This window comes from Patagioenas fasciata, chromosome 22 (assembly GCF_037038585.1).
Source record: "Patagioenas fasciata isolate bPatFas1 chromosome 22, bPatFas1.hap1, whole genome shotgun sequence".
Lineage (NCBI taxonomy): Eukaryota > Metazoa > Chordata > Aves > Columbiformes > Columbidae > Patagioenas > Patagioenas fasciata.
In genome coordinates, this window is record NC_092541.1 from 4,722,026 (window position 1) to 4,744,752 (window position 22,727).

Sequence of the window (22,727 nt, forward strand, 5' to 3'; positions counted from 1 at the left end):
CCACCCCAAAACCTGCCTGCTCAGCAGAGCTTGCTGGCTTTCTGAAGGGAGTCTGGATTTCCAAAGGGTGTTTGTATTTCCAGAGTATGTCTGGATTTCCCCAGGGCACAGTCACAAGTGCACCCCCGGGCTCCCCGTCCCAGCACAGGGTGTGCGGTTCTTGTGGCCGGCCAGTGACTAAAGGCCCTTGTGGGGATAGGGAACAGGAGCCGCTGTCCTGGGGCAGGGAGAACCACAACCATCTGTGGAGCAGGATACTCAGACTCCTGAGATTTCTCATGCAGATACTGAAATGACAGCAAAAGTTTCTTCCAACAGCCCAGAGCTTGTAATGAATGAGAGACTTACAGGGGAAAAAAATTCACCACTGGATTCAGTGCACTAATGACATTGTTCCCTTGGTTTATCTAAGTTACAGTCATTTCTCTCTCCAAAGGAGTAACTCGGGTATCGCATCGCGCTCCAGCTGTGATGGACACGCTCCTGTCTGAACGCACAGATTGCTGGTCCGGACAGATGCTCAGCCTGACCGATTGGAACCCTCTTGCACGGGGCATCCCAGAGAGCTCAGCACCCAAACAAACGGTTTGGCCACAGACCGAGCTGACACGCGACCCAACCCGCGTGAGCACAGCAGAAAGTGACTGCAAACCAGTTCACATCTCCGCAGCCGTCGGGTCCGCTGGGTCTCGTCTCTGTGAGCAGGGGGGTTGCTCAGGGTGACACCCCAGGCTGAGACCCCGACTCGGCCTGGCTTGGTAAGCTATATTTTTGCACACATGCAACATTTAAGTCACGTAGTGTAAGCTCACACAATTTTTATATCCCATACTGGCTTTATGTCTAGTAAACGGTAGAGCATTGACCGCCAATCCACCTGTACTTACTCAATATTTTACATACCTGGATTTATTTATCAGAGCTCAATAAATTAACTACTTGATCAGATCTGCCCCAGTGATCGCTGACTCTTCCAACAACCTCTGACCAGACCTCAATAATTAACTGAAAATGACAATTAACAGATCCAGTTCCAGGAACTGAGGCCATGAAGACAATCACACAACAAGCGCTCTTCAACAAAAGCTCATTTATTTCCTACCAGACTAAGTCAGTACAGTTTTGCTTTTAACATCAACGCGTCCTAGGCTCAACTTAACAAACGTTCAGGCAGTGACCTGTGCTGTGCGGATCGTACCTCGTTCTCCTGCCCCAAACTCTCCCCGGCAGGATTTCGGTCCTTTCAGTGATCGACACAGTTTCTCCGCTCTCTGCTGCATTCTCGTTCAGTTTCTCACATCATCTCACGACAATTTATGTGGTGCGATTTCCACAAGTAGGAAGAACACAGACATTTAAAATATCAGGGTATCTAGGCAAGGACAGCTGAATAAATTTAATCCACACATTATAAATGCGATGCTACAAGTGTTAAAACCCCGGATCTCCTGAGCCACATAATGCGACCATTTCGGATCAGCGAATAAGTTACTTCTATTCCATACAGATTAAGAAATGCAGATAAACACCAAGGATTAAGAGCTGTCGAAAATGCAGAGGTCAACTAATAAGTCTAAAATACACCAACCAAATTTCAAACCAAACCAGCGAAAGACTGAACTTTAAGAAAACCCGAATTTCAGAACTTTGTGATACCTCCACCAATTTTCAGGTGAGGGTATTAAAAACAAGGCTCATTATTTCAGATGCTGCACAACTTTTGAGAGGATCATCCTGTGTGCATGTCATATTTTGATTATGTTTAAATACTTTAAAACAGGTTCTTTTTTATCTTCTTTTCTCCCCAAGAGCACGCCCAAATGATTTGCAGACGTTTACTAACTTGCATGGTTTCACAACAGCGATTCTGCTGTTCCAGTCATTCAGCAGAACCTGGTGCATCTCCTTTCCAAAACTCAGATTCTAAAATCTCAAATTCATAAATATTGATATTTTAAATATTTAATTTTACATGAATATTGGGTATTCTTAGCTTTTTTCCCCTCCTGTTTCCAGGTATTAGTTTGATAAGGAAACCATTTTTACATCACAATCTTCTCTGATAGCGAGCGGACACCCCGTTACGACTCCAGTCTTTAAGAATCATTATTTTAAAACGTGCTTCCTAAAGCAAAACAACTTATCGCAAGAGTTGTACACCAGGGTTCACCTGCCGAACTTAAATAACACCTTGGCTGTTAATTAATTAATCTGATTATTTTTTAAGTTAACATTCACCAGTTTGCCTTTCCAACATAGCGACGCTGCCTGTCACGCCAACAGTTTAGAACCCAAGAGCCCTTAGAGCAAATGCAACTTTCTCAAGGTACAGCTTTAAATAGGAATATTAGTCATTTAAACTTTACAAGTAATTAAAAAGAATGAGCGTGTCACCTCTCGCACACACAGGCCGCAGGTTGGTTAGTGCTTGCTCGCCTCAGTGCGCTGGTTGATGCTGTTTTCACCCGGTTTTAATTCTGGCTGCGCCGCTTCCTGAGGAGCTTTCTCCTGCCCTGGTTTCATGGGTGGAGATTTTGGTAAGGTCATCTGGAACGCGCACCACAGAGTCGTCCGTGCTTTGCGCGTCGCTACGCTCATCTCTTTAATTGCCAAAGCGAGAGCAAACACGTCTGCGGGGAGGAAACGGCGTTTTAGTTGTTATTATATCGCAGCAAGTTGGTTCATCGGGGATTAATTCACCTCAAACCAGCACAACTTGCAGGCCCTTTTAGTGTCGGATTTTGTGTCTGGCTCTTTGTAAGGTTATAAAAATTGAATCTAAGAAAGTTTTAGGCCCTCATACAAAGAGTATATGGAATTTAGGTATTTATTATCTGAAGCTCCTCGGTAGTGTCACCTGTCAGCAGGAGCTCTGGCTGTGCCGCTGTTCTGTGTTCACAGACACCGAAGGCGTCTCCCCTGTCCTGTGCGGCCCCAACGTTCCCAGCAGCCCCCCCAGACCCACCCAGCGGATCCTTTGCCCATCTCACCACGAAATTCTTAAGCCAGGTGAAGGAACAGCTCGTTTATGGCATTTTATTAACGCCTACAGATGTGCAAAACTTTGCTAAAAGCCACTACTTTAAGCTCAAGAGAAGTGGTGCAGCGGTCCAATTATTCAACAGCACTTAGATAATACTTTGATTTCAATTCCAGCCTGTGTGTGAAGAACCAAATTCTTCAAGATACCAGAGTTTTCAGTCGGAACTTGCGTGTTATCCCAGGTAGGGGCTGGTTTCTGTGAAACCCTTTGGGCCGTCCCTCCCTCCTCCTCCTGCTCCAGCTCCTCTGTTGTTCCCACAGTCAACCAGCTGGGTACAGAAAACTGATGGAGGTAACAGTGGAGAAAATCCACTCGTCCAACACAAATATCAGCCATCCAAAATGTTTGAGAAGGTAATTTGGATGGAGAACTCCAGAGAAATACAGGACAGAGCGGGAAGATGTGATTATAAGCTCCTGTGTATTCAAAATTCCAATTTCCACATCAAACATCGTGGAATTGGGAAGAGACCACAGGAATGGTGTCATATGGACTGTCTGGAAGAAGCTAAGGAAGAAGTGACGTTCACATAAACATGTACCTCAAAGCTGTAAGAAGTGGTTGAAATTTGGGTCACTACCAGGTGAGGGGAAAATCCCCCAGTAATGAGTTAGAATTGTTTTAAAGTCTTCAGCTGAATGCAGTGCCTTACAGTTACAGATTACAAAGGACTTTGAAGATGATCTGAAACACCTACATCCTCCTCAAAGGGCCTGAAAACTAAATCTAGGGCGGGCTCAGAGCAGAGCTCTGGTCAGGCAGCTCCATGGCTGGTTGGGTGACAGACAGCACTCCCTAAAACCCTTTTCCTGATCATTCTCTCTTCCAGAACTTCATCGCGTTGTCAAAACCATGTTCAAAGTGCCAGATACCTCATACAGTTCCACAGTTTCAGCGTGGAAGGGGATTTTTCAACCCTGCGTTGTGCACGAATGTGCCCGACGTGAGGCAGCTCAGATCCGTGTGCTTCCCAAAGTAAATCTGTGCTGCAACTGAACTGGGGGAGCTGGGAAGAGAGAAGACAATGGCTCACAGATGGATTTTGTTTAAAACTTCCTGGATAGAGGACACAACAGACAGGCCCTGTCTGGTAAGACAGATACCACGAGGTCTGACAGCTTCTCCTTCCCAGTGATCTCACTGGTGTGAAGAAGCAGCACCAGTAAAGCCGGCAACAATTATTTTCATGGGTTTCAACACACCCGCCCCCTCTGCTCTGAACAAGTCACATCCTCTTCAATCCAGGTAAAGAGAAACAGGAATGAGGGTGAACAGGTGAAAAGAAAAATCGTTATAATGTATTTTTCGAGGTAAACTTGAGAATTAGCGAACCGTATGATGGGACACTGCAAAGGAGTAAAATAAGCCATCAAATTCAGTTGTTGAAGGAGAGGCAGGAAGCAAACAAAATGAAGCTCTGAGAATTAAGCAAGTTTCCAACACAAAGCAGGTCAGAGCATTAACAACAGCAGGAATTTGTTGTTCTTCACATGTAGGGGGGATCTGCTATTCTGCCTGAGCACTGGTGAAAGATTAAGCTGAATATTCTGCATATTTTGGATACCATTAAGAATAAAACCATTCACATCAGTATATTTTTGTGTATCCATCCCAATGATGATTTGTGTTTTATGTCAATTTAGGACAGAAGACGCTTAAAGAGAAAATCCATCAATAACACAAGGCTGTTGAGTCACAGATGGCACCAAGTTCTACACAGAAATAGTGACAGGGCTGGAAAGTCACAGGAACAGGAGCGGAAGGGATGGGGAGAAGAAAGAGGCAATAACATAACATCATCTCCAATCCCAAACCGCATCACAAAAGAAAACCCCGCTACCTTTTCATTGCTAACATATTAATTTAATAAATGCACTCCAAGTTGATTTGAGCATTTATCTCTAAACCCCAGCTTTAGTGTCCTCTCAAAACCGCCATCTACACCCCATACACTCCGCCTTTCTCACTGCTTTACACACTCAAATATAAAACTTTAATACAAAACCCCTCACACTTTATTTAACAGACTTGCAATGTGTGTAGAATTTTTCAGCTACCCTAAAAAAGTACCTAAGTGCAGTTATACCTCTGTCATCCTGGCACCTGGGCGCTCCTTGCCTCTGCCGATTGGAAGCATTTACGATTTCATCCTTCCTACGCGACTGCACGACGTGAATCACCTCCAGGTGCTTCTCGAGAGCCGTGGAAATGTTGGCGTGAAGGGGAGAACTGCGAAGACGCTCCATTTTTCCCAGTAAAGTCACCACCTAATGAACATTTTACACGTTACACTCAGCTAGATTTACAAGACAATTAACTAGATTAGAAGAGATTAATGACAACCATTATTTCCTTTTGAGAACAGTTCATAAAGTTACAGTGGAAGGAGTTAAATTCTTACCTAGGACTTCCTCTTCTCCAAATCTGAAGCTGTGGGATACCTGGGTGTGCGCAGCACAACAGCAAAGCTCAAATACCCAAACTTTAGCACACCCAGCTTACTAGTTAATAATGGATATATAAACCTTTGACACAACCGCGTAACAGATGGTCCATGACAATTTGCACGGTGTGTGACCACCAAGAGGATTTAACTAGATGCTGCACACTATCAAGAATTAATCCCAGATTCAGCCAGCTCAACTTCCACTTGAAGTTTTGTACCAGTGTTTCTTTTGGCCACCACTGAGCTTTTTGATGTTAGAATCCAGGCTCAACAGCCCCACTGTGCTTCTGAGCACCTCGAATGTTACATTTTGGTTGCTACCTAACAAGTGTTTGAGGCTCCACACCCTGAAGTTTGGTTCCTCAAATGCCTAGAGAAGATTAAGCTCTTTTTAGGTGCAGTTTTAAAGTACTAAGACAAGGACAGGCAAGCCACCTGATACTGGAATAGTCTTAAAACTGTTCTTCTTTTGGCTTTCATAGAACAGTAGTTTAAAAACCAAACACTGAGCCTACCAACACGTTTTTCACCCTACAAACAAAACCAGGCAGTTGCAGACAGATTTCAGCTGTGACTCCACGGCTTAGTTCACCTGCATGAGGCCAATAGGAAAAGCTGCTGCTCACACCTCACCTGCTCACACCCCTGCCCGGGACAGCTGAGCTCAGCTGTGCCAGTTCCTCCACGAACCAGCATTTCCCAGAACAGCTGCTGCTTTAATCCCCTTGCAGGGAGAGGCCTCAGCTCCGCGTTTCCAGCCCACACTTCTCCTGCAGCGTGAGTGTCCCGGCTCTGGCCTCTCAAGAGCCCGATCAGCCCCTCGCTGTCTCTGCTTGGTCCACCTGCTCCCTCTGCTCTCCCTCGCAGAGTTCTGCACACGCTGCAGCTCCTGAAGCAGCACAATCCTGCACACAGAGCCACGGTGGCTCAGAACACACCAGGCACGCTCGGCCTACACTGGTGGCCTCAGCTGTTGCCCTAATGACTGTTCTGTGGCTGTCCTGGTTCTCCTCCCCTTCAGCTGGAGCTGCTCACGGTGATTGCTGTGAGCTGGCTCTGGGACAGTGTTCACAGACAAGTGCAGCCACTCATGCCTTTCTAGTTCTTTCACATCCTCCTTTGGGAGGAAGAGGATGCTTGAAACAGGCTGAACTGAGTGGATCTGGACTTTATGAACGAGCTTGCCTTTGCACTGCATTGGCGTTAGGGAGTAAATCTCCATCCTGATGGGTTGTCTATATCAGTAGATCTTACTGTGCAGAATCCAACCCAAGGGTAGAGGCCACAGTTCTGGAAGGGGCCTGAATCTGGATGTCTGTCTTGCTGTACGAGTCTTGCTGGACTTTTTGTACACAGGCAACTTCCTGTTCATTTTTTGAAAGGCTGAGGGAGCTGGGGCTCTAACTTGGAGGAGACTGAGGGGTGACCTCATTAATGTTTATTAATATGGAAAGGGTGGGTGTCATGAGGATGGAGCCAGGCTCATCTCAGTGACAACCAATGACAGGACAAGGGGCAATGGGTACAAAGTGACTGGCTTAAGCAGCAAACTAATAACATAGAAATTGAGGCTGACGTTGCATCAAATAACCATTCTGCATTAAAAAAAACGGATGAATTTGATACGTATTTGCTCAAGAATCTTCTAAAACTTCCTTTTTTCCCCACAAATACCACCTCTAATAGGGTCTACAAACCTACAGCGAACATTTCTCTGCCAAGCTGCTCAAAACAGCGGAGCACAAAACGCAGACACATTTTAGAGCTGTGCAAGTGTTGGGCTATACAACTGAATTCTGGTGTCTCAGGCAGGTTTTGTGCTGGGAACCCCAGTCCTGGCACGGCCGGTGTCACCGTGAGCCCCAGTGGTGTCGGGGGCTCCCTGGTAACAGCAGCAGTGAAGCGGAGCTGTAGATATTCCAGCAGGGACTGCTGAGATATTATTCCCTGCAGAGCATTTAAGAACAAAGCTATTTTGGGAAAAGCTGAACATATACTGAACTCTAAGTTCTGCGTGGTAAGTTAAAAAACCCCAAAACTATTAAGTCCTACAACTCACTCTGGCTTGTTCACGTAGCTGATCCACAATTAAGCGATCAACTCTTGATGGGTTCGATGTCAGCCTTGGAATCGGAGTGTTGTTCGCACTGGAAACCTTTTTCCCTTGGAAATTCTTAGCGAGAGCTGATTCAGTCTGCAGGCAAACAAAAGAATTATCTCCTGAAGAATGTAAAGCTGCCAAATGAGCATTATTACAGAACCAAGAAAAATAATCAGATGTATAATTTCTTTCCCTTAGGGTTTTGGATTTTTTTAAAGCAGATAATGAGGATTCAGGCATTTAGGATTTAATCATTTGGGAAGACAATCACCTGTTTGAAGTGAACAACCATTTTATTCAAAGCAGTTCAACTAAAGTAATTATGGAATAGAAGCGCTATGTCTCCTCACACTCTGTACTAATTTTGCCTGTAAATAAAATGAAGGCAAGTTAGAATTACAAGGCAAAAAAAAATGAGCAAAGAGATGGGGACCTCACCCACTAAATTAGAAGAAAATGGTTTAAGTCAGCAATTAACCTAAATTTGTCCGGATATAACTACAGGAAGCTTTTTAAAAAACCTTGTTAAAATGAAATAATATTTTATTCAGCTATCAGCAAATTACTTCGAAACCTGACTGCACGACTTCAAATCTCAGTCTCTCCCTGTTGTTTCGTAACTCTGCAACAGCCCTACTAATATGGACCTAAATCTATCTTTAATTTCTTGGATTGTCTTGCAGTGGGATCCCCATAAAGCTACAGCCTTATTTTCTCCACCACATCCCCGCCAACTCTTTCTCTGTCGCATGTTTCTATGGAACTCTCAACATCCGTCTCCTCAATTCAAGCCCATACACAACTACCTGAAGCTTTTAGCTCAGGTGTTCTAATATTACCCTTCTTCAGCCTCCAATTCTGAGGGGAAAAAAAAGCCTCTTCAAATACATCTTAGTTTTAAACCTTCGGGGAAACATGAGGTGAGAAAAACTCATTAAAATAACTAAAAGTGTAGGGCTTAAGAAATTTAATTCATTATTGAAAGGATTAAAGTTTAGTCTCGATTCAAAATAGAATGACTGGATTTGCTTTCGAAGTTTCCAGATGCATTGTATTTATTGTGTTAAGAACTGTGTGCCGTGGCTTTGTCAGTCACACAAGACACCTTCCCCAGCCCCTACACAGGGACTGAAAAACTCACTGAATTCCTGCTTCAAATCCAACATTCAATACATTAGTTGTGCTCCTTACCAGGCTACAAACATTCAAACCTTCTGTTTTTACCCCCCAATACACAGAGAACTCTTAACTTTGAAGTCCTATTAAGCATTTCAATTAATAACAGTGAGAATTACCCGCAATCTGTAACTGAATGGAGCAGGTTGAGATCTACAGCAAATCTGTCATATGGCACATTAATTCAGTTTATTATTTTATTTACCTTCTTCCTTTCCTTCTCCAGAGCTCTCCACTGCTCATAACATTCTTCTAGTCTAACATGAAGCTCGCTGGCAGGCGCACTACGGGTTTTAACTTGCCTTTGAAATCCAAACGCTGGGACAAAACCAGGGAAAGAACCATCCCCGTACATCTTATCATTAAAATAGGGGTAGAAGCATTTTAAATCATCACAGGAGACCAAGTCCTGAGGCTCCATCAGCGGCACAACAGAACGGCCGAGCAGGCGAGCGGATATGAGGGGGAACATGCCGGAACCGAGCTGCTGGTTGCGCCTGAAGTCGCCCATCATGCCGTTACTGGAAAAGCTGGGAGGCTGCAGGCAGGTGATGGGATTGACAGCGTTACTGTCCCCACTGCCCTGCCGGAGGTTCAGCTGACCCTGAGACTCCGCTAAATCTTGGTACACACTCTGCAACAACCCCTCAGCATGTTTTTGTCCTTCCAGGTCATAATGCTCGCTCTGCGGCTTCACTTGGAAACGGTGTTTGTTCATGTTTTCAAGGATCCCAAACTGCTGAGCTGAATAATTGTCACAGAAGCCATTTGGCTGCTTTAACCTCTTCTCACTTAAATACTCGATGAGATTCTCTTCTCTGCCCCTGACCAGTGCTTCCATGCAGGCCGCAGACCGAGCTCGTTCTGCAGTGTTATAGCCAAAATCAAGACTTGAAAAAACTGAAGGATTATCCTGACAGTACTTGTGAAATAAATTACTATTTAAAGGGAAATTTGATGATGAAAATGGAAAGAAATCATTAGAATGGCTGGAACTTTTTGGAAAAGCAGGTAAATGATTATTCAGTTTCAACAAAGGACTTGGGTTCTGAAATGGGACTGAAGCTGCGGTTTTAGTTTGAAGGTTCATCCACGTTGGCCTCACATTCGCACCTGCTGAAGGGTTTGCTGAGTTTGGCATTAATGGGAGGGATTTACAGTATTCAGAGTTCTGAAGATCGGCCTTGGAAAACTGCTGCTTCTCTGCACCATTTGCACAGTCACTATTCCCTGGACAAGCTGCAAAAGATTTTAGTCCATATTCAAATTTTTGCCCCAAATCCATGCAGAATGAAGCTTCATTTGCAAATTGTTTTTCTGCTAGAAGTCCTGCAGCCTTGGGAAATACAAAGTTTTGCTGATCGGAAATTGTGTCTTCTATTTTTTTCTGAGTTCCTGATTTAACCTGAAATAATTTAGTATAGGGTTCTGTGTCCAGAGACGGTGCCTCGATGGTTCCATTTACTAACTTTTTGTTTTCTTGGAGGCTACAGTTGGTGCTCTTGTTAGGCTTAGCTTTACTAGCATGAAAATATTCGGTGTATCTACTATAATCTGTGTTTTCGTTATATCTGTGAAACTGCGGAAGAAACGCTTCTGCCCGCTTTGGGTGCATCTGCACATCTGCTCCTTTGGGAAACACCTTCTCCCTTCCGTAAGAATAAGCATCGGCTCCCAAGTCTTTGATCACTTCTGAATACCCGACTTGGGGCGTAAAGGTGGTTTTTAGGTACGGATAGTTCTGATACACGGGTGTTGTCTTAATATTCTCACTAGTCTGCACGTTGCAGCAGTTGGCATGATCGTTCCTGGGAGGGTATAAACACTGCTCTTCAAGGTCTGTGCTGCTAAACCCATGATAACAGTCGTCTACTTTTTGCTGTGATGTAAGATTTCCACTTGGTGAGTACTGTTTTTCAGCAGCAGACACAGATTCGCTACCATAAAACCCCTGTTGTGAGACAGCTCCGACAACCGGTCTTTTGGTTTCTGGCAACAGGTCGTGGTGCTCTGCGATCCTGCTCGCATTCGCGGGCCACACTGACTTCAAGCTGGAAGGGCAACTCCTTGGAAAACAAGAAATACACCATTAGATTCTCATCTGTTAGATTCTCCTCCATTCCCAAATGCAGAAAAAGGTTTAAAAAGCCAGTTCTTCCCTAATAATTTCTCCCGATTGGTTCAAAGATGCCTTTTTATCCACCAGTGTCATCATCGCAGTTTCCCTTAACTAGATGGGAAAACCAATTCTGTTGTGTCTAAACCTATCCATATGGAGCTACATCCGATGCCTTCACACCCCAAGTGATGGGTATGCACCAAATTATGGCGAGTCCCACCAAGAGATTTACCACCTGTCACCACCTGGTTAAGCAACAAGATAACCGTACTTCCCAAATCACCTGCAGCCTTTCCAAGCCCTGGTGTTCCCGACAAAATACTGCTCTGTAGCATATTATTGCTTCAGAACCGCCCATGTTTTCCACTGCCTTACACTGCTTCCTGCAGGTCAACCAAGAATAAGCATCTCAGCGCATTTCCTTTCCTTCCACTAATTACTGTGGATTAACACAGGACAAACAATCCCTGATTGTCAAGAAAAACTGGAAACGGACTAAGTAAAAAATGGGATTGTGTCTGGGGGCCATTCCAGTCACTGCCAAATTCGGCAGTGCTGAAAACAGAAATCCAACCGTACCTGTCTGAAGCAAAGCGATTAGTAAGATCTCTCTTGATCAAGACTCTCTACAGTTTTCCCTCACCTCAGCCACGTAACTCAACCTACACACAGAAATCCTTGGAATTCTTTGGGAGAAGGTGGAATAGCAGAGCGGGTGGGAGCCTTGAGAATGGGGTTTCCTTTCCCATCCCTCAGAGCCCAAACACTCAGATTCAGGCAAAACAAGCAAGTTCTTTAAGTATCCCAGGGATGCTGTACTGGAGCCCTTCTGTGCCAAGTTACTATCACTATCTAATAGTTTCTAGATTATGGACATAACACGTCTGACATTTACATATGTAAATATTGCTTTGGTGGCACTAACAAAAAGAAATATTCATTTCATGTGGAATTCTTCTCTCCTGCCAGTTCAGGAAGGTGTGAAAGCATACGATTTCGTGTTTCATGTATTCTTTATGTGAATTGAAATTAATTAAGTAAGAAACCTAAAGTCTGAATTCATTCCTGATGTAAAAAGAACAGCCCAAGACATATATTCAAGATTATTAATTTGAACATGGCATTCCCACAATGCTTGTTAAGGACTTATTTAAAAAATGCCAATTAAAAAGTCCTGTAAATACCAGAAAGCCAGAAACTACCGTGTCATTTGAGTATGTAGAGAAAAGTTTTCAAGTATCACAAACAGAACATGAGAAGATCAGGGAGAAGGAAGGGAAACCATAAAGAGCACAAGGACTTGCCAGCAGCAGATGCAAAGCTGAGTAACAGAACATGGACACAGAGCAGCGAGGGCAGTTCTGTCAGAGAACGCCAGCAGCGTTCACACTGCAACACACTCACCCCTCAGTGCAACATGGCTGCGGTTTCTCTTGTTCATCCAAGATGTTTGACACGAGTCCATATAAATCCGTTTCACTGCCATAATCATTCCTTTCAGGCTGAATCCTGAAAATGAGTTGCATATTAATTAAAATATTTATGCAAAGTATTTCATAAGTTAAATTAAACATCCATCACCACACACATTTTCTGTCTATGCGTACCTGGACTTGACGTTGACCTGGGACACAGTGGGCTGCTTGGGATCGTCTCCATAGGTTGACCACGGTGTGTACAAAAGCGAAGTGTCCACTGGTGCAGAGAACTCGGATGTCGAAAGGGAAGAGCTGTAGGTCTGAGGTAGCTCTACGCTTTCTTCATTCTGCATTTTATGTACAACAACACATGAATTCATCATTTCATCATTCTGCACAGTTGGAACTGAGTTCACCCCAAGGTAACCAGGGCACGAGAACCAAGCAAGTCATGTTCTTTTGACACGGTGCTGTACGTAACTCCTGCTGGCGACCACTGCCTAGTGCATATACAAGTAAAAATTTCAGGCCACGTCATCCTAAAATGTCTGCACTAGTTTCTAATGATCAGCAACAGGAGGCAGGAGACATTCCCCATAACCAGTCATCACAGGTTATTTAAGCTTCTGAAGAAAACTTACATGCAATTCATAGAATCACAGAATCATTTTGATTGGAACAGACCCCAAGGATCATCAAGTCCAACCATACCCTAATTTAGCACCAACCCATGTCCCCGAGAACCTTGTCTATACGTGTTTTAAACCCCTCCAGGGATGGTGACTCCGCCACTGCCCTGGGCAGCCTGCCCCACTGCTTCACAACCCTCTCCAAGAAGAATTTTTCCTAATACCCAATCTGAACCTTCCAGAGGAAAGGTCTGCGACCCAGTTGAAGTGAAAAGGAGCGTTTACCTGTTTGGCTTAAACACGATATGCTTTCTGAGCTCTTAGTAAGTGAAAAAAAAATAATGGTGTTTTCACAGTTAGATGTTAAAGATACACGATATACTCCTTCACGAGCAAAGCAGTGTTGCAGCTACAGGAAGTGACACACAAACCCAAGTTTAATTCTCAGTAAGGCTTCTGCCTAACTACAGATAGGCCTTAACGTCTCAGTTCCCCGTGTCTGTGAAATGCTTCTGTAAGCACAGAAAGATGCCCAGTTGCTGGACTGAAGGCCATGGAAGAGCCAAGCCACACAATTCTTGGATAGAGTAAGTAACAGGTCTGTTCTTGAACGTATTGGGATTGAGTTTTCATTTGAGTCTTTTATCTCAGTGAAAGTTTATGGCTATGAAAGGCAAAAAGGAAAAGACAGCCAACGTACTTCACTGTCCTGGCATGTTCTGCTGGTCAGACCAAGAGCCCCCTGCTCAGCAGGCTGGTTTATACGAACGTCTGGACTCTATGGCTGTGATGTGCCACAGAAACACTTGTTACAATACTTAAGCTGCTGCTTCTGACTTCACAGTTTTGTAGAAATAGTAACTTGCTCCTCTGTTTCCAATTGTTTGTGCTAACAGAAGAACAAAACACAGTGCAACACTATTGTACTGAACACCACGTACGGCTTCATCTGTGACTGTTACAAAAAGTCACTGTCCTTTCTGCTGAACATTACGACGAAGATTGATTATGAATAAGGCAAATGTGGTGATTTATATTTGCCAGTATAATCAACCATTTAAGAAATATTTTGTGACCATTTTCATAGAATCATAGAATCGTTTTGGTTGGAACAGACCCTCAGGATCATCGAGTCAAGCCATAACCCAACTCTAGCACTAACCCATGTCCCTAAGAACCTTGTCTAAATGCCTTTTAAACCCCTCCAAGGAGGGTGACTTTACAAGCAACCCAAACTCTTGCACAGATATTAAAAATGTGTTTATAATCCACTGCACCTGTGATTTGTAGGAACCATAGAGCGAGCCAGAGCCTGTCATTACGTTGCTGAATGCATCTGTCAGCCTCCCACTGCCTTCTGCACCACTCCAGCAGCGACTGCCACCTCTGAACGCGACTTTGGGCTGTACAAGAGAAGGAAAAAAAAAAGTAGTAGGACATAAGTATACACAAAATTATAGAATGTCCTGACCTGGAGGGACCCACAAGATCCTGGATTCCAACTCCTGTCCCTGCACAGGTCACCCCGTGTGTCTGAGGACGTTGTCCAGTCTCTTCTTGAACACTGTCAGGTTGGGCCGTGACACCTCCCTGGGAGCCTGTTCAGTGTCCAGCACCTCTGGGTGAAGAACCTTTTCCTCATGTCCCACTGACCCTCCCTGGCACATCTCCTGCCATTCCCTGGGCTCTGTCACTGTCACAGAGAAGAGCTCAGCCCTGCCCCTCCTGCTCCCCTGCTGAACCTGCAGCCCATGAGCTCTGCCCTCAGTCTGCTCTGCTCCAGCTGAGCAAACCCAGGGACTTCAGCCGCTCCTCATACGGCTTCCCCTCCAAACCTTCACCAACTTCGTAGCCTCCTCTGGGTACTCCCCAGTAGCTTTATCTTCTTTTTATCCTGTGTCCCTAGTCCTGCACACAGTGAACGGTCCAGGTTAGGCCCGAGCAGAACAGGACAATCCCCTCCCTGCCCGGCTGGCTGTGCTGTGCTGGATGCACCAGGACACGGGTCCCTCCTGGCTCCAGGGACACTGGTGGCTCATGTTCATCTTGTTGTCAACCATAGCCCCCAGATCCCTCTCCGCAGAGCTGCTCTCCAGCATCTCATCCCCCAGTCTGTCTGTACAGCTGGGGTTGCCGTGTCCCAGGTGCCAAACCCAGCACTTGCCCTTGTTGAACTTCACGTAGCAGGTGATTGCCCAGCTCTCCAATTTGTCCAGATCCCTCTGCAGGGTCTCTCTGCCCTCCAGAGTGTTGAAAGTTCCCCCCAATTTGGTGTCATCAGCAAATCTGCTAAAGAATCCCTCAAGTCTAAGTGATTTATAAAGACACTGAAGAGCACTGGCCCTGAGATGGATCCCTGTGGAACCCACTGGGACTGGTATACAGACCTCACAGGTGTAGCTTTTATATCAACTTTTAACTGCTTAACACTTAAATTTACCTGTGGATTCTGCTCCATCTAAGTTTTTAAAGAATTATTTCTACATATTGATATTAGAACGTTTTCCTATTTACCCACTGAGAAAAGCTTAACCCAACAAACCACAAGAAACTCACAAGGTGTTTGGAGACAGGGGAGGTGCAGGTTCAGAGGAGACCTGTGTTCTCTCCATTTACACCAGGACAGAAGAAAACCAACCACAGAAAGGCGAGAATTATCATCCCTTTCACCACCATTTAACCTCCCACACATCAGAGGCACCTCTCCCCCCTTCAACACTGTTCCTATTGCATAATTTACATTACATGAATGCACATATGTGCATTTTCAGATTTTGTGAGCTGGAATTCCGCCATAACACACACACTGGGAGCTATGGCAGAAATCTGACCCATTCTGTAACTATGGGAGAAGCAACTTCCACCTGAGAAATGTCCATCTCCTCACCAAACTGGACGTGCTCAGGAAAAGGCGACCAGTGGGAGCGAGGAATGAAAAGAAACAAAAAGTTTGGTGTCTTCCCTTCTTCAGAAACACAAGGAAAATGTAGAGTTAAAATAAAATTGACTCGTTAAAAACCTTCAGCTCACAAACAAAAAAAGGTGAAGTTATGTCCACAATACTTCACATATCGCCCTAGCAGCTCATTTGAAATGCTTATTAAATTGAGAAAAAGTTAGAGATTCACAGGACTAGTGTTCTGAAAGCATTCTAAATGAACTCTCCCCTCTAAAACGTGTTTTTCTATAACTGGGGATGAAAACAGACCCAACATCCAGCACCTGTGGCCTACAGCACAATCTTCCTTCTAGTTTATGCTGCGATTACATTGACCCAGTAACATCATTTTTTCAGACACATTTTGCAGGGAAGTGGACATGTAAAGTCAGAATTAACGTGATGCAGAGCGCTATTTCTTGTATCAATTATGCCACGTTTTCTCCTCAGTTATCTCCTCATTCAGTAGCGCTTATGTCATTTGTGATCTCAACAAGGAAACCTATAGGTACAAGGCGCTCCTACAGGTCTGCGACACCCCCCAACCACCAAACACTCACTTATTCCCCAAACCGAATTTTTTCAGGACACTCTAAAGGGTTTTCCCCACACTTTCCACCTCAGTTCCACAGCCCCGCTACCACAGGACAGGCCCAGCTCTGGGCAGCCCCACACGGGAGGTCACGGCCGCAGGGTGGGGGGGCGGCGGGGAAGGCGCAAAGCCTTCCTTGGCCTCAGCCCCCCGCGGTCACCGGCGCGATGGCCAAGCCCCAACCGCCCGCTGTGCTCCTGACAGGAGGGGTTACCCAGCCCAGCGTGTCCCCAGTCCGTCTCTCACCTCCATGGGCGACCCCGGGCCGGCGGCGGCAGCTACGGGCGGCTCGCGGCCATGGCGGGCCGCTGAGGAGACCGAGGCCGTTAGCCTCGCGCCGGGGGCAACCGCCGCCCCGCCCCGCGCTCTCCAGGGGATTGGCCAACGCCTCAGCCCGCCCAACCAATAAGGAGCTGCTCGGCCTCCTCGCACCTCCCCGCGCCGCGTGACCCGCTCTGTTCTCCACGCGGTTATTAAACAGGGAGAGCCCGCAGCCAGGCTCGTGGCAATGGAACGCTATTTCTATTGGCCGCTAGCGGGCAACACCTAGCCAATGAAAAAATCACCTCACTCAGCCCTCCCGCCAATGAGGAGCTGAAGAGGCGTTGTTCACCCGGTGACAGCGCCGGGGCCATTAAAGCCCGCGGTTGCAGCGGGAGGGGTTGAGGCCGCTTTATGGCCCAGGCCGCCCTCAGTGTCCGGTGCTGGGCCCTCAGCTCCAGAAGGACAGGGAACTGCTGCAGAGAGTCCAGCACAGCCACCAAGATGCTGAAGGGAGTGGAGCATCTCCCATGTGAGGAAAGGCTGAGGGAGCTGGGGCTCTGGAGCTGGAGAAGAGGAGACTGAGGGGGGACTCATTCCTGGGGATCAATATGGAAAGGGGGAGTGTCAGGAGGATGGAGCCAGGCTCTTCTGGGTGACAACCAGTGACAGGACAAGGGGCAATGGGTACAAACTGGAACACAGGAGGTTCCACTGAAAGATGAGAAGGAACTTGTTCCTGGTGAGGGTGTCAGAGCCTGGCCCAGGCTGCCCAGGGAGGTTGTGGAGTCTCCTTCTCTGCAGACATTCAAACCCGCCTGGACACCTTCCTGTGGAACCTCAGCTGGGTGTTGCTGCTCCATGGGGGGATTGCACTGGATGAGCTTTCCAGGTCCCTTCCAACCCCTGACATTCTGGGATTTGGCTGCCACCCATCCCCGTGCAGGGACAGGGCTGTCCAAGGTCAAACTGCCCACATGCTCCACAGTCCTGTGCATGGCCCACAGAAGTAAATGAAACCTCAGTTTCCTGTCACTGGTGACAGAACAGGGCCCCGTCTCTGGACTGTGGCAGGACTTGCTGGGCTGAGCCCCGCCCAGGAAACAACAGCCGGGGATGACCCAGGGCCCTGAGTTGGAACAAGAAACTATAGGAAACCTGGTGGATGAGGGAGCCTGGTTGGAGCAGCAGCCTCATTACATTGCCAGCCCTTGTTTCCCTGTCATCCTTGCTACTGCTTTACTGAGTGTGTGAATATCGCTGTTTTCACTAAAAAGGTCTAAGGAAAACCAAAAAGCGCTGAAACCAAACCGTGCTCGTGTTTCCACTTCCCAAGCTGCTTTTACTGAATCTAGGAATATCACTTTTGTTGCCACCTCTGTATGGATAAAGGCTGGACACAGGTAATTAGTGATAGAGGCGTAATTCTTTCAATGAACTGTGAGCATTTGTGTTGTGATTCTTTTATTTCCCTCCATTTGGGGACGTGACTGTTGTGTTTGATTTGGGGAGCTTTGCTTTCCTTTGCTCTTTTCCCCCCTTCCTTTGCTTTTTTCCCCCATTTATTTACCCTGGTTTTATAGGTGGAACACGGGAACACGGCCACTCCGCCCTTGCCATCCCCTCGCCCGTTTCCCTACAGATCCAGGGTTATATTTCCTGCATTTGTTTCTGCAAGAGACTCCTCCAAAGCCACATGACAAATTTGGGAAGCTCAAAGCAGTGAGAATCCCCCCCAAATTCCATCATTCAGCCAGAGGTAACTGCTGGGGGTGCAGCAGCACCAGACTCCTCCAGGCCGGACGCGTTTCCCAGCTGCAGAGGAAAGAAAACATCCAAAACCAAGGGGGTGACTCTAGTTGAAGGCCTGTATCCAGTGCAGTGCCTCAGGGGTCAGTACTGGGGTCTATATTATTCAATATATTCATCAGTGATTTGGACGAGGGAATAGAGTGACTGTCAGCAAGTTTGCTGGTGACACCAAGCTGGGAGGAGTGGGTGACACTGGAAGCTGTGCTGCCATCAGAGACCTGGACAGGCTGGAGAGCTGGGTGGGGAGAAATTTAATGAAATAGAACAAGGGCAAGTGTAGAGTCTTGAATCTGGGTAGGAACAACCCCAGGTTTCAGTATAAGTTGGGGAATGAGCTATTAGAGAGCAGTGTAGGGGAAAGGGACCTGGGGACAGCAGGGTGAGCATGAGCCAGCACTGGGCCCTTGTGGCCAGGAAGGCCAATGGTACCTGGGGTGGGTTAGAAGGGGGTGGTCAGTAGGTCAGAGAGGTTCTCCTGCCCCTCTGCTCTGCCCTGGGGAGACCACACCTGGAATATTGTGTCCAGTTGTGGCCCCTCAGCTCCAGAAGGACAGGGAACTGCTGGAGAGAGTCCAGCGCAGCCACCAAGATGCTGAAGGGAGTGGAGCATCTCCCGTGGGAGGAAAGGCTGAGGGAGCTGGGGCTCTGGAGCTGGAGAAGAGGAGACTGAGGGGGGACTCATTCCTGGGGATCAATATGGAAAGGGGCAGTGTCAGGAGGATGGAGCCAGGCTCTTCTGGGTGACAACCAGTGACAGGACAAGGGGTAATGGGTGCAAACTGGAATACAGGAAGTTCCACTTAAATGTGAGAAGCAACTTGTTCCTGGTGAGGGTGGCAGAGCCTGGCCCAGGCTGCCCAGGGAGGTTGTGGAGTCTCCTTCTGTGCAGACATTCAAACCCGCCTGGACACCTTCCTGTGTAACCTGTGAGTGGGGACAGGCCCTGGAGCAGCACAGCCTGTCCAGGCTTGGAGACACCTCTGGGCGCTGAGCAGGGTCCACACAGCCCTCAGTGAGGCTTTGTGGAATAAAACAGAGTTTAAATCTGTGCTATTGCCCCAAACAGGTGTTGCATCGATATAAAAGCTGCTCTAAGCAGGGTGTGCACCACACTCCATGGCTCACCCTGTTTTCAGGAGTAGCTTTCCATCCAACAGCAGGAGGTTTACACTAATAGCACGTTTTTATGCTCTACTACAAATTACAGGTGTGTGAAAGCCTGAGCACCAGATCATGGGAGCTCAGAGCTGCTGCTCCGGTCCCTCAACACATCAACGTCTGGAGTTCACCCCATGCTTTGGTAGGGCAGGTTTGGGGCTCCCAAAGCCTGTTCCCAGCCCTCCACTCACAATGTGGGTGTTTTCTAGTCTCGCAGCTCTTGATTCCACATGGAGCTGGTGCAGACTCGTCCTGCTCGAGCACATTTGCAGCAAGACTTGGGATGTGGGGCTGTACGGGCGCTTGCTCCTGGGGTTGGGTTAAAACGGTGCTTCACTCTTTAAAGCAGCAGATCATATTGGATACAGTAGTGCGGAGAGATGGAAATAGCTTGTTCACAGAGCTGCGTCCCCCTGTGTAACGTTCTGCAGGAGAAATTCCAATTACGGTCTTCAGTTCTGAGGGAGGGAGGCGGCAAACGCCGCACTCCACAGCCTGGTTCAATACTGTATGGGGATATAGCAGAAGATTTGGCGAGGAGGTTGGTTAAATGTAAATACACTCAAGTGACTTGCAGCTGTCTGTAGAAAAGGCACATACATCACGCTAATTGTTTTACTGACCTTGTGTGCTTGATGAGCAGAACCTCTGTGTTAGATAACATAGGCCTGTGAGAAACTCCAGCCACCTTATCACTGTGTCTGAGATTCCTGCTTTGTTGTGAGAAAGAGTGGGAGGCTGCGCTTGCCTGAAGCCTTGAAATACAGGCGAGCTCAGCGGGCCCGGTGATCTTCCAGCAGGGCTGGACTGACCAGCGCCTGTGTCCCCGCTGGTGTCACCTCTGCCTGGGAGCTCAGGTGCGACCTCGGAGATCCCTCAGTAGAGAGGGAACTAAAATAAAACTTGCTCTTTGCAACACATTCGTGGCCTCTGGCTCTTCTTGCGATGTGCCTGCGTATGTGCACACAAATACTGTCGCCTAAGCCGACCGCAACAGCCTGGAAATCAATCCAGGGAGCGAGTGTTAGCGCATTAGCAACCTGTTACAGCAACTTCCCACGCGGGGCTTTGGCAACATAATAAAATATTAATATTGATTTTAACTGCCTGTTTGCTGCCTTGAACAGGTAACAACGTCAGCTGGAACCCCGAGGGGAACGTCAGGCTCGTGGAAAAGCAGGAGGTGGGCGCATTATCGCAGTGGTCGATGCGTCAGGCCACGGATGTGTGCAGAATGTGAGCACAGGGCTCGGCAGATAAATCAGGTTGATGCCTCAATCTGTTGTGGGCAGGTCAAAACAGTGCAAGGATTTGGTTTCTCCTGGTGAGACCATGATCTTCCTGTGCACACCACAGCTGAGCAGTTTGTCTGTCTTTGGCCCAACAGAAATCGCTGTCTCTGAAAAGTGGTTAAATATTGCACAGAACCACAGAATCCCAGAATGTGAGGGGTTGGAAGGGACCTGGAAAGCTCATCCAGTGCAATCCCCCCATGGAGCAGGAACACCCAGCTGAGGTTCCACAGGAAGGTGTCCAGGCGGGTTTGAATGTCTGCAGAGAAGGAGACTCCACAACCTCCCTGGGCAGCCTGGGCCAGGCTCTGCCACCCACACCAGGAACAAGTTGCTTCTCATCTTTCAGTGGAACCTCCTGTGTTCCAGTTTGCACCCATTGCCCCTTGTCCTGTCACTGGTTGTCACCCAGAAGAGCCTGGCTCCATCCTCCTGACACTGCCCCTTTCCATCTTGATCCCCAGGAATGAGTCCCCCCTCAGTCTCCTCTTCTCCAGCTCCAGAGCCCCAGCTCCCTCAGCCTTTCCTCACACGGGAGATGCTCCACTCCCTTCAGCATCTTGGTGGCTGCGCTGGACTCTCTGCAGCAGTTCCCTGTCCTTCTGGAGCTGAGGGGCCACAACTGGACACAATATTCCAGGTGTGGTCTCCCCAGGGCAGAGCAGAGGGGCAGGAGAACCTCTCTGACCTACTGACCACCCCCTTCTAACCCACCCCAGGTACCATTGGCTTCCTGGCCACAAGGGCCCAGTGCTGGTTCATGCTCACCCTGCTGTCCCCAGGTCCCTTTCCCCTACACTGCTCTCTAATAGGTCATTCCCCAACTTACACTGGAACCTGGGGTTGTTCCTGCCCACATTCAAGACTCTACACTTGCCCTTGTTCTATTTCATTACATTTCTCCCCGCCCAGGTCTCCAGCCTGTCCAGGTCCCTGGATGGCACTCATCCCTCACCCTCCCGGCTGAGCCCCAGCACTGTCCGCCGCCGCTTCCTCAGGACAAAGCCTGACCCACCCCGCTCCCCGCCCAGGAGAGCACCCAGTGTCGCAAGCCCCGCCCGGCTCCCCGGGCCGCCCCGCTGCGCCCACGCCGCCTCACGGCGCTGCCAGGCCCGTCACCGCCGGCCGGGACCCCAGGGCGCAGCCGCCCTAGGGAGAACGGCGGCACGACCCAACCAGCCAATCCCAACAGCGTTCCCAGCTGAACGCCCGCCCCTCCCCACCGCTAGGCTAATGAGCTGGCGGAATGCCTGGGTGTTGCGGTGGAGCGGCCAATCCGAGCCCGCCGGCGGTGCAGGGGGCGTCACCGCTTCCTGTCACTCAGGCGCCCGCCCCGCCCCCTCGCCGGCACCGGTGCTGCACCGCCCCCTGGCGGCGGCGGGGCGGGACGTGGCTGCGGCAAGATGGCGGGGCGGGTAAGTGAGGGGGGAGCGGGGATCGATCCTTCCCGCCCTCCCCGGCCCCGCCACTGCCCTCTCCCCGCTTCTGCTTTCTGCTGGGCGCCGGGGTGGTTCGCTGGCTTCTCGCCGCTCCGCTGCTGGGGTGGTCGCTCAGCGCTGTGGGGGGTGCGTGGTCTCCCGAGGGTGCCGTGCGGCGGTGGTGGCTCCGGGTGTGTGTGGAGTCCTGACGGTGCTTGAGGCTGAGGTGGCTGCGCTCCCTGTGGGGCAGGGTTTTAGGGTCCCCGGGGGTGCTGTGAGGTCGGGGTTGGCGATGTGGGGTGTGGGGCAGGGCGGGGGTTCCCT

General features: G+C 48.2%; 2 protein-coding genes across 3 annotated transcripts in view; one reads left to right on the forward strand and one right to left on the reverse strand.

Moving 5' to 3' along the window:
• Positions 1 to 1,076: 1,076 nt before the first annotated feature.
• On the reverse strand, positions 1,077 to 16,828 carry MEIOC (meiosis specific with coiled-coil domain). The gene is made up of 8 exons (XM_065856262.2): positions 16,709 to 16,828; positions 14,210 to 14,335; positions 12,493 to 12,650; positions 12,290 to 12,394; positions 8,972 to 10,832; positions 7,549 to 7,683; positions 5,130 to 5,310; positions 1,077 to 2,630 (listed from the first exon to the last, which is right to left on the reverse strand). Exons 1-8 carry the CDS (start codon positions 16,712 to 16,714, stop codon positions 2,422 to 2,424), a joined length of 2,781 nt encoding a protein of 926 aa, XP_065712334.2. The 5' UTR covers positions 16,715 to 16,828; the 3' UTR covers positions 1,077 to 2,421.
• Positions 16,829 to 22,268: 5,440 nt separating this feature from the next.
• Positions 22,269 to 22,727, forward strand: part of NSF (N-ethylmaleimide sensitive factor, vesicle fusing ATPase) — a 90,225-nt gene continuing 89,766 nt past the window's right edge. For both annotated transcript variants that reach the window (XM_065856200.2, XM_065856199.2), the window contains exon 1: positions 22,269 to 22,400. In XM_065856200.2, the coding sequence (XP_065712272.1) occupies positions 22,389 to 22,400 (12 nt within the window). In that variant the 5' untranslated portion in view covers positions 22,269 to 22,388. The remainder of the gene's footprint in view (positions 22,401 to 22,727) is intronic.

Coding starts and splice junctions, on each gene's coding strand:
- MEIOC (XM_065856262.2), bottom strand. Junction 12,651..14,209: donor ATGGTTCCTACAAATCACAG/GTGCAGTGGATT, acceptor CATAAAATGCAG/AATGAAGAAAGCGTAGAGCT. Junction 7,684..8,971: donor TGGAGAAGGAAAGGAAGAAG/GTAAATAAAATA, acceptor GTTTGCCTGCAG/ACTGAATCAGCTCTCGCTAA.